The following is a 16,937-nucleotide window of genomic DNA, read 5'->3' on the forward strand; positions in this document are numbered from 1 at the left end:
GAATATGGGATGAGAGGGACTTAATGCCCTCTCGGATTATTGATTTCGATTTGTAGCCTCGACTCTTTCGATGAAACATGAGTGGTCACTTTTCGATTACACACAGCGCATCAAATCTTAGCAAAAAAATGCCCCATTAGATTATGAGCAGATAATGTAAACAATAACCATAGGGAAGCTAAAGTACACCTATATGTTAATTTTACTAAATGAAGTTGGCTAGTTTACACAATGTACAAAATTACAAGTCACTATGAGAACTAAGAAGCATCCACATGTAGTCGCAGTTGCAGATATATACTCAAAATCCCAAGAAACTTGGCGCTGTTTAAGTAGGCTTATGCTGTGCGTAGAATGATGTACTGATAGCTTGATTTGGTGATAGAGCTTTACCATTCACCATCACTTGTTCTTTGAAATCAGCGCGAATTGATTTAAACGAGTAATGCTGAAATGATCACACGATGAGCATGAAAGAAAACAAAATATTCAAAGCCGGACAAGAAGTTGAAGGCAAGAGCAACAAGTAAAAACAACAACTTAAAAGCTTACTTTTCCTTTCCATGAAAAACAAACATTCTTGTACCAAGGTTCCAGCAACATTATCTGATCTCCCTCCCTAATCTGTTCACCACATGGAAGTACTTAATTATTCACAACTGCCCAAAATCCCATCAACAATCGAATGTAATGTACGTTGTGTATGGGAATTTTCGACTATTTTAGATAAAATAAATCTCGGATGAAAGAAGACTATGCAACATTGGTTGACCTGAAGAAACAACTAACCAACCAATATAGGGTGTGTGGGTTTGTTAAAAATGAGTGTTCTTGAAAATGAGATCTTTTTTGTTTTGCTTGACATATTTGACCAAATTTGATTGATATAAGTAGAGTAAATGTAATATGACAATCAATCAATTAAATTCTGAACATTTCAACAACAAAAAAAAATGTTAAACCCGTTCAGCATTCGAAGATGTGTATTTGCATTAGCTATATGTAACAGCAAGCAGCAACTTAAGAGTTAAGACTCACTCAGCATTTTTCCCCTTATCTTCTCATTTTTTTAACGAACCCCAGGGAAAAAGTTTACCTGCTACAGCCAAGACTAAGTTTCTCACAGGCCCCCCCAAAAAATAAAAGTAGCAAATCAAGCAAAATAAATTCATTATTACAGTCTTCAAGTTCTCCCTTATCTATTACGGAGTATAATATTTGAAAGGGACATCAATAAGATAAATTTATGTGAAGGCATGAGATAAACAGAAGCCGCTGTTGCAAAAATGGTGTCTTACCACATTGTCTTGTATCCCATACACTGAAAGAACAAAACACATTTGATTTGAATCACATGCTACATAATACCTGCAGAATCGTACATTGAAATTAGATACATGACTTGCCGATTGAACACTAGCATTACATAATTTTCAAATGTGAAAAATGGCCCCAAGGCAGGGGGCCATCTAGAAAAGCAACAGTGACATCTGAACTCCAAAATTACCCTTTTACCCCCAAGCCTAACCAAGTTATACGCAAACTAGCAACTTGTATGTGGGATTCTCTTTTTACAACTTCTTTTTATATGCAGGGCCATAGAAAGAGAGGGGACACCTCCTGCCCGCCTCCTTTTCTTGTAGATTAATCAAAGACATTTTTGCTTTCCAACACTTCAGACGTGCACAAACACTAACCAGCGAGACAAACACAAAAGCTGATGAAGCCATGTCAGGAACAATCACCCACCTTTCTACCCAGCACAGAGGGAACACTGCTATTATTTGATAACCCAATGTGCATTACAACTTGGTCAGCTAATGAACAACAAAAAGGGAACAACCTATGATCTCATAACAGCAGGAAATTCCACAAGATATCTCATTTGGTAAACATATACTACAAAAAAAATTCCTTTCTTGAGAAGAGGACTCACAGTGGTGCAACATTATTGTGCTTAACATCAAAAAGCACTTTTCCAGTAACTGCTGTAGACTTGTTCAGACCTTCAAACAGAAGATCAACAGTGGACTTTTTGTATGACAGATTTGCTGAATCAAAATGGCAAGTCGTTAAGTCCTTTTATAAACATCTAACCTTGAAACAATTAGGAAAAGAAACATAAATTCTCGATATAAGGCAGGTAACTTACAGTCAACAGCAACTACAGAGGATACAACAGAAGCAAGACGCTTAGCTTTGATATGTACCTGTTAGAAAAAATGTTATCTAGTGATCAGTACTATCAAGGTTAAACAGAATACACTAACAAATAAAGAGCTCGATATCTCAAAAATTCATATTCTACTCATAGAAAAAAACGCGGATGCGGTTGCGTTCGCGGTAACGGTCACGTTGTCGCGGAAACCGCTTGTAACGGAAGAATAGAACGGATCGCGGCTAACGCGGTGTGAATTTTTTGAAAAAAACCACGTTAGCATGTCTAAGCCTTATTATTACATTTTTAGTCTAAAAAGTATTATATCAAGACAATATAACCAAATCTATCCTAATATGAGTGACTATTATATTCTGTGAACAAATAAGCGCTAGAAAAATCATGTTTCATAAACTACATAACTAATTACAAAAATATTTTTGGTCAATTTATGTAAAAGAACGGTGTAACGGAGAAAAAAACGTCTAACGCGGCGAGTCACCGTTACGTAACGGACGACGCGGGGAGAAAGACGTGATTTTTGTCAAACCGTAACGTAACGGGTTTTCGCGTAACGGCAAATCCAAAATAGGTTACAGAACGGCCGTAACGTAACGGAATGGCCGAGTTTTAATTCCATGATTCTACTTCTATTATCCCTTTCCCTAGCAATCAATCCATATGCCATCTCTAACGTCTCCTTTCTCCCAAATTTGATAAAACTGCAAATGGAACCCACAGAAATGACTTGGGTTCTTGCTTCTCACGAAGTTCAATAAATATATACCAAGTTTAACCACCAACATCACCAAAAGTAAATTGCAATTCAAGATAAAGAAAGACAACCTAGAATCATTATGCCCTTCAATGACAGAAGGATCATCCTCAAAGTTTCATCACTCACCTTGAGCATAACCATTAGCAACCACCACCCAGTAATGATCCTGCTGGTATAAAAAGATCCAGATGTATATAGCATTTACCCTAATTAGTTGAGACTAGTAAAGAAAGATCATAACCTTTAGTAAGCTCTCCAATTTATCAAGCAGACCGACCATTTTCTGGATCTCTCCAGAACCATTTAGGGCAGGATCAATTTTACAAGCTGCTTCAAATCCACTAAGTGCCTTGTCATAGTTCTCAAGATATTTGTTCACCTGAAAGAAACCCATTTTAGTATTCACGAAGTCAAGCCTCATCTGATGCAATAAAAGTTAAATATATATAGGAAAATGGGAGAAGCCGCTTCAAATGAAAAGCTTATGAACAATTTTATTTTCAATGATAGTACTCAGAAAGTCAGAAGGCAAGGACTACTAGGATAGTGGGATGTGTGGAATTAGAGAGAACTCATGGTCAGAACGCAGAAAGTTGCCCAGACTGCTATATTAAAAGACAAATCTCAGCTAGAAACTTCAATCAGACCTATTTTAGCTGAAATTTTGTATATGTGGTAGGAGTTATAAAAATCACTGAACAAAGGCAAGATTTTCAGAATGATCTTGTGTCTAGATCTGATGTGAATGTTGCAATGGTCTGCATTTATATACTGAATGAATTAATAACCTAGAGTGTGTGCATCAATATATTATACTTGGACTTAGCATGTGATAGCCTCTTAGGTGTCACCCTTCCTAGAAGGTGGGCCCCACAACAGTGTCTAATACTGTACTGAATGGCGTAGTTCTTGTTGTGGCAGATGCAAATAACTTGTCTGCGAGAGTATGGATGTAAGCCATGTAAAACCCCTGTAAATATTACGACTTTGGTATAAACGAAGTATTACTAATAAGAAAAAGTTACAAAAAACAAAGAACATGTTGGTGAAAAAAGAAATGCTATATTTAGGATCCTAACTTAGTCTAAGCAGCGGCAAAGACAGGGGGGCTCGCCCTACAATATATAAATTTTTTGACAGCATTACGCATTGTGGACTTTGGTTCAGTGGCAGAGGAACGATTTGGAAAACTCATTACCGAAATTTTGTGTTTGCGGGTTCAACTATTGCTTACTTCTTACTTTTTTCTCTCTTTGTTCATTTGATGCCAGCTAATTCCACTTGTTTTTTTATTTTCAATATTACTATTATTATATTCTTTCAAGTACAATTCCTGGTTCTGCCATTTTCTAAGGAAATCCTAACCAGGCAGTCAGGCATGGCATGGCATGAGTGCATGAAAGGCAGAGTTCAAGTCTATCAGTCTATCTACTAATCAAAGGCTAATGCTTACCAGGGGATTTTATTCATGAAAAATAGTTTATGACAACATAACAGGAATCAGAAAAGCTGTTTAAGAGTCTGCTACTGGGTCGCAGGCAATCTTGTCTTTTTATTAATCTCATTAAAAAAACGGAAAAAAAAATAAGGTTTCTCATATTGTAACAGGAAACCAGCCAGCGGACCATGCACTCCCCTTTCCAGCTGATACCAAGCATTCTTATCATCATCCTCTATCTTATGGAAAATTCTCAGAATATTCACAAGAAACAAGCTAGCAAGCGTTGTGACCCCTTGACTGAGTTCAACAAAGATGGTCCACTGGCTAGCCGAGCCGTGAATCCCGCAAAGAAACTCCAACAAATCAACTCACATACAATCAACTTAACCAAGAAGCAGAAACACATCAGATCCACACTTGACTCACCCCCTAAGGAAAAATAAAGGTCTACCTATCATATATTTGTCATTTTTTCTGAAATTCTACTAACTAAAAGAATCCAAACAGACAATAGAGAAGTTAGCTACCTGTAAAGGACAACAGGAAACGAACATTCAGGAAATAAGTATCCAATGAGGATTTAGCAAAGTTCAAAAGTGGGGCCTGAATTTACATTATACCCCAGTTCGAAGCTCTTTCTTCTTGTGTCATAAGCGTCCTAAATCCAAATAAATAATGGAAAAAAAATGAGAAATTAAACTTACTGTGGCACAGTTGAAAAACAGATCAGGATTTCCCTTCATCTTTTCATCTTTCTCCTGAATCGTGAAAACACAGCCAACAGAACACACTAGTAAACAGTCAAGAACTTGAGACCCTCCATGGCTCCATCAGATTCCATACAATTAAAGAACTATTACACATTTACACCATATTTTCTACACAATCTACTTCAAACAAAATAAATAAAATATTTGCATATTCGCGGTATATCACTGACGTGAAAATTATAATTAAGCAATACATGCTGAGATGGCATCACATGCTTCTTCAGTTCTTTGTGTTTATTCTGTGACTATAAGGTACAAGCATATTCATATCACATATTTTGTTATTTTATTGCAAACGGTCTTCTACCATGAAATTCAATAAACTTAAACTACCATAACTTTCAATTAACTTTAAAAAAATCAGAATGATTCTGAATTCAATTTCACATTCGAACTCAGCAAAGTGGGTCATTTATTTGTTCAGAGTAGCAATGCTGTCTTCAGGCTTACTAAGCTATATGTTCTCATTGACCAAAAGATAATTTATTATATCTTACAAGTACAGAACTACATATTGATTACTTTATTTGAAACACAAGAAAATAAGAATTGCCGTTCAATAAAGTTTTGATGAACTTGCAAAACTATCCAATAAAAGTGACATAGTTGCCCATGCAAAATTTAGACAAGATAAACTTAGACAAGATAAATTGTATCCGGGAAAGGCTATTGTTCTATTAACCACATACTTACGGCGTTCTGATATGCTTTTAACGACTGACAAAGTTTTGAGTGGTCCCAGGCTCCCGATGCAAAAAAGCTTGTGAGGCATGCATTCCCAAGGTTATCTGGCAAAAAGAAGCGAGGAGTTGCAAAAAGCTTCACTCAGAAGGTACAAGCTTAAATAAATAAAATATATTAAGGATGCACAAAGTGCAAAACCCTACAAAACTATTCTCACACACCATGTCCAACAAGGATTTCTGAAACATCTCTATTCTAGAAGGGAACTCTTGAGCTTTTGACTTTTTGGTGTCCCTCTAGGAAATACTTCCTCCTTTTTTTTTCACTTGCAACATTTTCTTTTTGTGGAAGTTACACATTACTTGCACCATTTTCTTTAAGACAAAGGTCATACGGAGTATGTTCACAGTGCTTTTTGGTGTGTTCACACACTAAATACCCACTTTATCCTTATTCACATTTCATATTTAACAATTTACCTAAACTTCTTCCTCTCTTTTGTTTTGTTATCATTTGGGCAATTTTGATGTTTACAATTTTTCTTAATCTTTGTACCCAACCCAAATGGTGCAAGTAAAAAAACGGAGGAAGTATCTATTATACTCTTACAAAGGTGTTAAATTTGTTTAGTGAAAAGAAAATTTAGTTCGTCTCTTTCTAGAAAAAAGATAATTCCAAACCAAAAATATAAAATATTTCCATTTATCTAAGCAATTACATACTCCGTATGACCTTTGTCTAAAAAAGTACAATATTTATATAAAATGCCACGCACACATCGCGTGCATAACCCTAGTCATTAATAAAACGAACAAGAACCCCCAAAAAATGTACAGGTAAACACATCAAGGACAAAAGTACAATGCCCCTACGCAATTAGAAAAAAGAATGTAGTTATATATCAACCATCCAATTATCCAAATCAATAGAAAGCCCTTAAAGACTTACACCAGGAATTTCCATCTGCCACATCCAAAGCTATAGCTTCCTTAGCATGCCGGATACTCTCGTCAACAAGTTCTGCTTTGTCTTCACTCTCTGCAATCATGATAGAATAGCATAACCTTACATTTAGTAAACCTAAATCAGATGAACCTTTTTGCTAACATTAAGCAGAGAAAGAAACGCACAAGAAAATATATCATTTAAATATTTGATGCATTTATCCAGTTTACATGTGACTCGTTAATTTCTCTATCTCTAAGACTTAATCCTGCATATAATATGACAAAAACTGTGATATTTTGATGTGCAATGAGATATAGGTAAAGAAAAATGGTATGTCTGGATTATACATATACGATTTTCACCAAATCCATTAATTAGTTGGAAAGACCGGCTGCACCCGATACTCTTCTTGGCACAGCCTGTAGAAGACTTAGATGCTCTGTTGCCTGGGTAATTACGTGAAGTCTTACATTTGGGCTCCGTTTGGTAGGGCATAAAACGTTTTTATTGGAAAACGATTTTCCTCTTCTTAATCATTTTACGTTCTTTGATTTGACAAGGGATGGTAATCAATTTTCCATAACTCCCTCAAAGGTGGAAAAACCTTTTCCATTTGAAAGGGAGGGAAACCACTTTTCCACATTTCCTCATTTCCTCCCTCTCCCTTCTTCCCCAATCTTCACCATCTTCTCCCATATTCTTTAAAGAACCAAACAAAAGAAAACTAGGTAGGAATTGTGTTTTTCCTTGGAAAATGTTTTCCACGGAAAATCATTTTGCACTCAAAACGTTTTACACCAAACCAAACAGAGCCTAAGTGATTTTATCCGGAGAAAATAAGTAATGGGATTGAACCCAGAGCATTTCCTATTAAGTTTTTTGTTGTTTTAATTGTGACCTTCCAGAATTCTAGCTTCTGGCTTGACAGTGTTTCTTGTCAGCAATTGGCTCATTGTTTTGTAACAATCCGAAACAGTCAAGGCCAGATCTGCTGAGTATGTTACAATGGTTGTTCTCATTTTCTTTACCATGATGAAATTTTACTGCATTGCACTTTCTTTGAAATGGGGTTGCTAATGTTCATTGCTCAGCCGTATTGGATGGACCTCTATCATTTGTGAGTAACAACTAGTGTTCTTTCAATAAAAATAATGAGTGTTCTTCTGTCTTGGCAAAAGAGAGTAGATTTTGGAGGACTTTGTTAAACATTGGTAATGATAATTTATTAATAACCTGGATTTTCCCATGCCTAGGCCTAAGCCAAGTAAGCATATTTTGCGTGAAACAAATTCTCACTTTTTTCACTTCAAGTGGTATGGATCCAAAGCAAATCTTTACAATTGAATAAAATAATTAGTTATCTATTTTTAAATCTAGTGATGCAGCGAAAGAACTATTCATTCAAAAGATCATCACAAGCTCCAAAGTGAAAACTTGAAAATTGAAATATATGACAAAGAAACAAAACAACAGAAGAAGTTTGAATTAACACAAACCTTGAGCCATTTTCCTTTCCAGCATCGAAAGCTGACATAGTACATTTTTGTCTGCACCCTGTACAGATTGCGTTAACAGTTAACAACTAGACCAAATCATCTTTTTTAGAAAGAGACCAGCAAAGTAACTGCAGATATTACCTTACTTAATGCACGATTAAAACAGTTCTTGGCTGAAACTAAATCTTCTTTCTTCCAAAAGCAGTTCCCTAGAGATAGCCAGGCATCTGTGAGAGACGGATTCAACTTAACCTGAAGAGAAAATGAACGGTTAATATGAACAATATACAACCAAAAAAAAAAATTAGGCCAATTATATGCAACCGTAACCTACAGCTTTTGAAAGATGGTCTTCAGCCTCTTTCTTGTAGTCCGGAAAAACATCCAACACTTTTCCTTTCAAATGTTCATAACTTGCACGCTGAATAGCAGATTTCCTAAACTCTGCAAAAGAATACTTTGCACTAAATAACTAATATGAATTTTGACAAACATGCCATGGGTACAGTAAGTAACAGCTGTGATAATTAATTAATTTTAATTCAATAACTATTATATCAAAATACCATGTCCACAGAAAATATTTCATGAATGTACCTGAACCATTCAGATTGTAAGGAATCTCCTTGATAGGATTTCCAATATTTTCATTATAATCTTTTTGCTTTTCAGGTTAAACGTGCATGACCTTAAGACCATCCTTGTGTTGTAAGTTTTAAACAGAATATTTGTTTTCTGCTAGACTATTAAAATACACTGCAATGAGCAATGCATAAATATTCTGTTCCTAAAACGTAGCGAAGTAGGAAACAGGAAGTCCAGAAATGAAGATGTACAAGGGTTCACTCGCTAAAGCTCTTGGAGCTTATTGATGGATTTAATTCAGTGTTCTTTAAGAAGGCATTTGGTTAAAAAGTTTATGCTGCTGTTAGAAACTTCTTTCATACTGGTTTTAAGCCTAGAGCTGTAAATTGCACTTGTGTTTCTTTGCTTATGTAAGGCAGCCCTCAATCAGAAAACACAGGAAGTCCTGGAGTACACTTCTGAGCTCAGCAATACTTTGTTACCAAAGAAGAGAACAGTAGAAAGTAAAAGAGATTTTGAAAATCTAGAGGTCCTAGGATGGAGTAAACCTGTAGTTAAAGGACAGTAATCTAAATAATAAAGAAGTTTCCCCAACAGGTTTGATAGTATCAAGTGGTAAAATAATTTTAAAAAGTAATAAACCCGTAAGACTCCCTTCTGGTTTGATTGGTGATAATGACGATTTCCTACGACGATTCATGTTAGCCGACCCCAAATCATTTTGGGACTAAGGCTTTGTTGTTGTTGTTGTATAAACCCGTAAGACTTATAGACGTTATAGTTTTAATTACCTTCACCTAGGGGTGGACACGAACTGAACTGTTCGTGAACAGTTCGGAATTGGCTCGGTAAAAGTTTGGTTCGAGTTCGGTTCTTTTATAAAGGAGCCCAGCTCGAGTGAAAAAATATAGTTCGAATAATAAACGAGCTGAACTCAAACTTTATAGTGTTCGGCTCGAAAGCTCGCGAGCCTTTATAAAAAAGTTACAAAAAATCTTATCATAGAATCCATTGACTTTCGCATCATTAAGAAGAGAAAAGAAAATAATTTTCTAATTATATGTATTTCTCCATATCTCCGTAACTACAGCGTGTATTATATATCTTACCTTCTTCGTTTATTTGCATTCTTACTCTTTGAATTGTCATATCAAGATTTCTAACTCCAGGTATCAATTGTATACCATATCTCCCTAGTTATAACTTATAAGTCAGTTCCAATTGATTGCATTTAATTATTTTGGATAAAGTGTTTTTTACCACCTAAAAGAAACAAAAAATTGTTTTTTACCACAATACCACCTAAAAAAACATTGTTTTTTACCACAATACCACCTAAAAAAACGAAAACTTGGTTTTTACCACCTAAAAAAATTCAAAACTTGTTTTTTACCAGCTAAAAAATGGAAAAATAGATGAAATTGTTATTGGGGGCCACAATAACGGTAATATTTCTGATATATTCTCTTCTTCCACGATTTCTTGTATTTAACTCTCTTCTCTTCCTCTGCTTGTAAAAAATTGGAGGTAAATTGAATTAGGTAGCCACACATAAAGGTTTCATCTATTTTTTCGTTTTCAGGTGGTAAAAAACAAGTTATAATTTTCTTTTAGGTGGTAAATACAAGTTTTAGTTTTTTAGGTGGTAAAAAATAATTTTTCGATTTTTGTAGGTGGTAAAAAATAATTTGTCCAATTATTTAACACAATAAGATTATTTTGTTAAGGTCAACATAAAGTCGGACTCAAATAATAGTTCGGCTCAAGCAGCTAATGAGCCAATTTGAGCCTTTCTCAAACCCAAACTGTGAGTCTAACAATTTAGCCTAACCCAAGCTCAAAATTGAAGTTCGAACTGAGCTCGAACTCGAACCTGGTATAAAAAATTGTTAAACAAGCCAAGCTTTGTTGATGTCTAGCTAGGTTGTGTCCACCCCTACCTTCACCTAGTAATGAAAAACCTAAGGGTTTAACTTCGAGGGATTATTTATGTTAATTATGTCACTTAGCTAAATATTTTAAATAAGGGATAAACTTGAAATGCCTCCACACTCACCAAGACTAGGGATTTTGTAGAACACTTCATTCGCGACAAAACATTGCAACTGCAATCTCAATCTTTCATCAACTTAGCTCTGAAAATATAGATAATATGATTTAATATAAGGTTGTTTTACTAAAATTGAACTTAAAGTAAATGAAAATCTTAGTTCTAATTTTTTTTACAAAAGACCTCTAAAGTAAACAACTAAATTTAAAATCTTATTCAAATAATAGTGCTACCTGATATTTCTAACACAATAGGATAGCACCTAAATCAGAACCTTCAAAAACAAAGTAGTAATTTGGGTTTTCAAGGGATAAAGCAAAATCATTATTTAAACAAATATAAGCCATACTATTGCCTTATACTGTTAAACATACCATTATTCCCCCACAAGGCCACAACTAACTAACGGCTGCTCCAATATGTAGCTCACTAACCCTGCAATCCTGCATACTACAAGATAGTTTACGCAAAAACTACTTCCTAGAACTAATATTTGGCCCTAATTTGAAAATAATAGACCATAAACTCCCCAAAAGACTTATATATTGCATAAGATGTGCCGCACCCATAAATCATCCAACATTATCAATTTCCCATATTTAGTTTTGATTCATCAATTGGATTTGAAAAGAGATGAAGGAGATTGTTGATTTCTTATTAAGAACAGAAAAACTCTCTTCCTCTTCCAATCAATAAAATTGGGAAAAATGAATCCACATAACAAGAACCTTTCTCAAGCCGATCTAGCTAAACAAAAAGACCTCTCCAAAATTCTACCCATTAGACCAGACACAACGAACAACAACAACAACAACAACAACAACAATAACAAAGCCTTAGTCCCAAAATGTTTTGGGGTCGGCTAACATGAATCACATTAGTCCCATTAGACCAGACAATAAATCACTAATTCCATTTCTTTCCTTTCTAATGAAGAGCATAACTTCCACCAAGCCTAAGGAAGCTAGCCCTACCATAAATTTTTTGCGTCATCTAATATAAAAGATCTGTTAGACCGTTACCCATGAATGTTAAAATTTAGGCATTATTACTAAGCAAGTTCACCTAAAAAAGAAATGGATGGTTCAAACCTTCTTCAAAGTCACTTGAAGTTCCACCACTATTTCCAATCATCTTCAGGAAACCGAACAACCTATAAACTACTTTAAGTTTCTAGAAACAAAATGTTTTGGGAACAGAGGCACATGAATTTCCAAGAAGTTGATGTGCTGACAAAAGCTTAGATAATTAAATAAAAAAACCCAACTTTTGGTGAATACTTCAGATCCAAAGACTATGAAGAGCACCTAAATGCAGCAAACACACAGACTCACAAAGGCCATGTGGCCTAGTTAACAACATCACAATTCGTACATAGCATGTAAAAGCCAGGACAATGGACACACTTTGTGCTGTCAAGGGCCAAACACAAGTCCGGGCATATTTCATTTGTAGTCCAAAATATGCTAGTACACACTTATCGACGTGCACGATGGGTTGATAGCAGTCATTGAATCTCAATCAAAGGCTTTTGATGATGCTTCTAAGTTGTCACTGTACTTACATTCACATAAAGAAAAACAATTGCCCAAAAGCAGCTTCCTTATGTAAATACTCCCTCCGTCCCAGAATACTTGCACCGCTTTCCTTATAAAGCCGTCCCGGATTACTTGCACCACTTCCAAAAATGGTAAAATTTTATTAATACTCCCTTCACATGTCACTTTGTGGTGCCATGCACCCTCCCCCTACCCCCCTACCCCCCCCTACCCCCTTTAAAAAGTTGACACATATCCCTGTCTATATTAAAAAATACCCCACTATCAACTACCATCTAATTAAATAATAAGTCAATTACTTTGTATTAAACTCTATGCCGGTCAAACCGATTCAAGTATTCCTGGACAGAGGGAGTAGCAAATTTCGCCATAAATCAACCATATCGAGCGAGCACAATATAAAATGTGCCCTATGCCTATTATTACTAAAGTATTATTCCACATCAAACTTCAGTGCCACTAATTTCACTGCCACTAGAACAAGCTACAAAGAATCAAACTCTGTTGCATCATGCTTTGGATCAAAAAATATTATGAACCACAAAGTCATTAACCCAAGAAAAATGAATCCACATAACAAGAACCTTTCTCAAACTGATTTAGCTAAACAAAAAGACCTCTCCAAAATTCTACCCATTACACCAGACAATAAATCACTATTTCCATTTCTTTCCTTTCTAATCAAGAGCATAACTTCCACCAAGCCTAAGGAGGCTAGCCCTACCATAAAGTTTTTGCGTCATCAAATACAAAAGATCTGTTAGATCGTTACCCGTGAATGTCAAAATTTAGGCATTATTGCTAAGCAAGTTCACCTAAACAAGAAATGGATGGTTCAAATCTTCTGCAAAGTCACTTGAAGTTCCACCACTATTTCCAATCATCTTCAGAAAACCGACCAACCTATAAACTACATTAAGTTTCTAGAAACAAAATGTATTGGGAACAGAGGCACCTGAATTTCCAAGAAGTTGATATGCTGACAAAAGCTTACATAATTAAATAAAAAACCCAACTTTTGGTGAATCTCTATTATATAAGTGAAGAGCTGAGGTTATTTTAGAAAATCCACTTTTGGTGTCCCCCTTGGATTACTAAAATACCCTCCACACTTATAGAATAGAGAATATAATGACAACTTGAACCTACCCAATAGAAAAAGCCCAAAGAAGCATTTTAATCAATCTAGCCCCTTAAATAAATTCTTACCATTTTAATCAATCTATTTATATGCGTTCGGCTCTATCTAACTTACCAGTTTCATATATTCGCATGCATCGCATTTATATTATATTTTTACATGTTATTTCAGGTTTAAATGTAATAACACAAATTTGTTTCTCATCTTCGCACGCGATGCGTGCGTATAACACTAGTACTTCATATCCAAAGACTATGACGACCACTTAAATGCAGCAAACACAGACTCACAAAGGCCATGTGGCCTAGTTAACAACATCACAATTCGTACATAGCATGTAAAAGCCAGGACAATGGACACACTTTGTGCTGTCAAGTGCCAAACACAAGTCCGGGCATATTTCGTTGTAGTCCAAAATATGCTAGTACACACTTATCGATGTGCATGATGGGTTGATAGCAGTCATTGAATCTCAATGAAAGGCTGTCAATGATGCTTCTAAGTTGTCACTGTACTTACATTCACATAAAGAAAAACAATTGCCCTAAAGCAGCTTCCTCATGTAAATAGCAAATTTCGCCATAAATCAACCATATTTAGCGAGCACAATATAAATTGTGCCCTGTGCCTATCATTACTAAAGTATTATTCCACATCAAACTTCAGTGCCACTAATTTCACTGCCACTAGAACACGTTACAAAGAATCAAACTCTGCTGCATCATGCTTTGGATCAAAAAATATTATGAACCACGAAGTCATTAACCCAAGAAACGTCATTGCTCATCATATCATAAATTCACACACCGATTTCTACAAAAAAGAAAACTTCAAAGGTAAATGAATTCGATAGTAAACACGAAAACCCAAGTAAAATTAACAAGAAATTTGATATTTAGTGAACCCAACTTATGAAATACTGCATGGAAGTATCATATGAAATGATAAAGGAGCAAAACAGTACCAAGTTGTATAGAATCGAGCAGGTCGATACACTTCTGAGAATCTTGCTGCAATTTAGAAATTTTATCATCTGGGTTTGGTGGGTAAAATGTGTCCCTAATTTTGTAAAGATTATCAGTCGCTATTGCAGCTTTGATCAGTGGATCTTCAGCATCATCACTTTGAGTTGGATTTGGAATTTGGCTGCTCATCTTTGCGATTGATGCGAAGCTTGCTTCGATTTGGAGAACCGATGTCAGGTTTTGGTTCTAGCTGTGTTGGCCTTGGCTGGAAGGCGGACTAATTTTTGTACATTTCATAAACATTTTGTAGGGGCCGTTTACGGGTCCAAAAGTAGACGAGAAATTCTGAGTTACTCCGTAATTTCTTTATAAATACCCAAATTCTTATATGAGACTGTCCTCACCATCAACTGATGGTGAGATCAGTTCACACTTGCGAATTTAGGTATGTTACTTCTATAGTTTAAACATGTTATTTTTTTTTTAGAGGCGATGTCAGGTTTTGGTTCTAGCTGTGTTGGCCTTGGCTGGAAGGCGGACTAATTTTTGTACATTTCATAAACATTTTGTAGGGGCCGTTTACGGGTCCAAAAGTAGACGAGAAATTCTGAGTTACTCCGTAATTTCTTTATAAATACCCAAATTCTTATATGAGACTGTCCTCACCATCAACTGATGGTGAGATCAGTTCACACTTGCGAATTTAGGTATGTTACTTCTATAGTTTAGACATGTTATTTTTTTTTTTAGAGGCGATGTCAGGTTTTGGTTCTAGCTGTGTTGGCCTTGGCTGGAAGGCGGACTAATTTTTGTACATTTCATAAACATTTTGTAGGGGCCGTTTACGGGTCCAAAAGTAGACGAGAAATTCTGAGTTACTCCGTAATTTCTTTATAAATACCCAAATTCTTATATGAGACTGTCCTCACCATCAACTGATGGTGAGATCAGTTCACACTTGCGAATTTAGGTATGTTACTTCTATAGTTTAGACATGTTATTTTTTTTTTTTAGAGGAGGTACTTTTTTAGCTTGGGTATGTTACTTCTATAGTTTATACATGTTACTTTTTTTTATACGGAGTAGTTTTAGGGGAGATACCTTCTTAGTTTAGGTATGTTACTTCTATAGTTTAGACATGTTACTTTTTTTTTTATAATTTTAGAGGAAGTACTTTTTTAAAGTTTAGGTATGTTACTTCTATAGTTTATACATGTTACTTTTTTTATACGGAGTAGTTTTAGGGGAGATATTTTCTTAGTTTAGGTATGTTACTTCTATAGTTTATACATGTTACTTTTTTTTATACGGAGTAGTTTTAGGGGAGATATTTTCTTAGTTTAGGTATGTTACTTCTATAGTTTAGACATGTTACTTTTTTTTTAATAATTTTAGAGGAGGTATTTTTTTTAGTTTAGGTATGTTACTTCTATAGTTTAGACATGTTACTTTTTTTTATAATTTTAGATAAATTACTTTTTTAAAGTTTAGGTATGTTACTTCTATAGTTTAGACATGTTACTTTTTTTATACGGATTAGTTTTAGGGGAGGTACATTTTTAGTTTAGGTATGTTACTTCTATAGTTTAGACATGTTACTTTTTTTTTTTATAATTTTAGAGGAGGTACTTTTTTAGTTTTGGTATGTTACTTATATAGTTTAGATCTGTTACTTTTTTTATAGTTTTAGGGGAGGTACGTTATTGATTTCGCGCTCGTCACACCATCAAGTTGATGGTGTGACTGGTCTCATAGGAGACGCGCTGTTATAAATAACCGTTACTCCCTCCGTTTCTTTTTGTTTGTTACGTATTCTTTTTAGGATGTTTCACAATGTTGGTTACTTGGGAGAATATTTCCTTTTATAAACTTATTATACTACTCCATCCGTCTCTTTTTGTTCTTTACGTTTGGTATTTTTCATGCGTTTCAACGATTAATTAATTTGTATCGAGATTCCTCAATTTTTTATTTAAATAAGATAAATTACGTTTATTTAGAATGTTTTCACTTTTATCAAAATACTAATACTGGGAAATGAGAAAATTTTAATTTTCCATTGGGAAAGTGTGAAAGATTAAATGACCCAATGAATTTAATTGGTTAAAATAATAATTGGACACAAATTTTGATAGAATACTAAGTTATTTATGTGATAATATAAAAGGAAATGTAAAGAATATTTTGAAACACAAAATCTTGTTTAAAATGGTTGTACAATAAATTATTGTACACCAAGCCCATATTAGGCAACTCAAAATAATTGGCACGTGTGAAGTGAAACAAGTGAAACGCAAATTGGGGGAAGTAGTCAGTTGGTCTTCATTCATCTTCCCAGTTCTCTCTTTTCTCTCTCCTCTCT

At 34.9% G+C, this 16,937-nt stretch overlaps 1 protein-coding gene across 2 annotated transcripts; it reads right to left on the reverse strand.

Moving 5' to 3' along the window:
• Positions 1-117: 117 nt before the first annotated feature.
• Positions 118-14,904, reverse strand: LOC110794101 (uncharacterized). Of its 2 annotated transcripts, none has more exons than XM_056840550.1 (13): positions 14,575-14,904; positions 8,610-8,719; positions 8,417-8,527; positions 8,276-8,333; positions 6,780-6,869; positions 5,837-5,935; positions 5,082-5,167; positions 3,178-3,315; positions 2,153-2,210; positions 1,937-2,051; positions 1,299-1,368; positions 553-624; positions 118-448 (listed from the first exon to the last, which is right to left on the reverse strand). In XM_056840550.1, exons 1-13 carry the CDS (start codon positions 14,762-14,764, stop codon positions 329-331), a joined length of 1,317 nt encoding a protein of 438 aa, XP_056696528.1. In that variant the 5' UTR covers positions 14,765-14,904; the 3' UTR covers positions 118-328. The 2 variants fall into 2 exon arrangements, with proteins under 2 accessions (XP_056696528.1, XP_021854742.1); XM_021999050.2 differs by having other exon boundaries at positions 5,082-5,135; positions 5,841-5,935; positions 14,575-14,902.
• Between the last annotated feature and the right edge of the window lie 2,033 nt (positions 14,905-16,937).

Source organism: Spinacia oleracea, chromosome 3 (assembly GCF_020520425.1).
Source record: "Spinacia oleracea cultivar Varoflay chromosome 3, BTI_SOV_V1, whole genome shotgun sequence".
Taxonomy (NCBI): domain Eukaryota; kingdom Viridiplantae; phylum Streptophyta; class Magnoliopsida; order Caryophyllales; family Amaranthaceae; genus Spinacia; species Spinacia oleracea.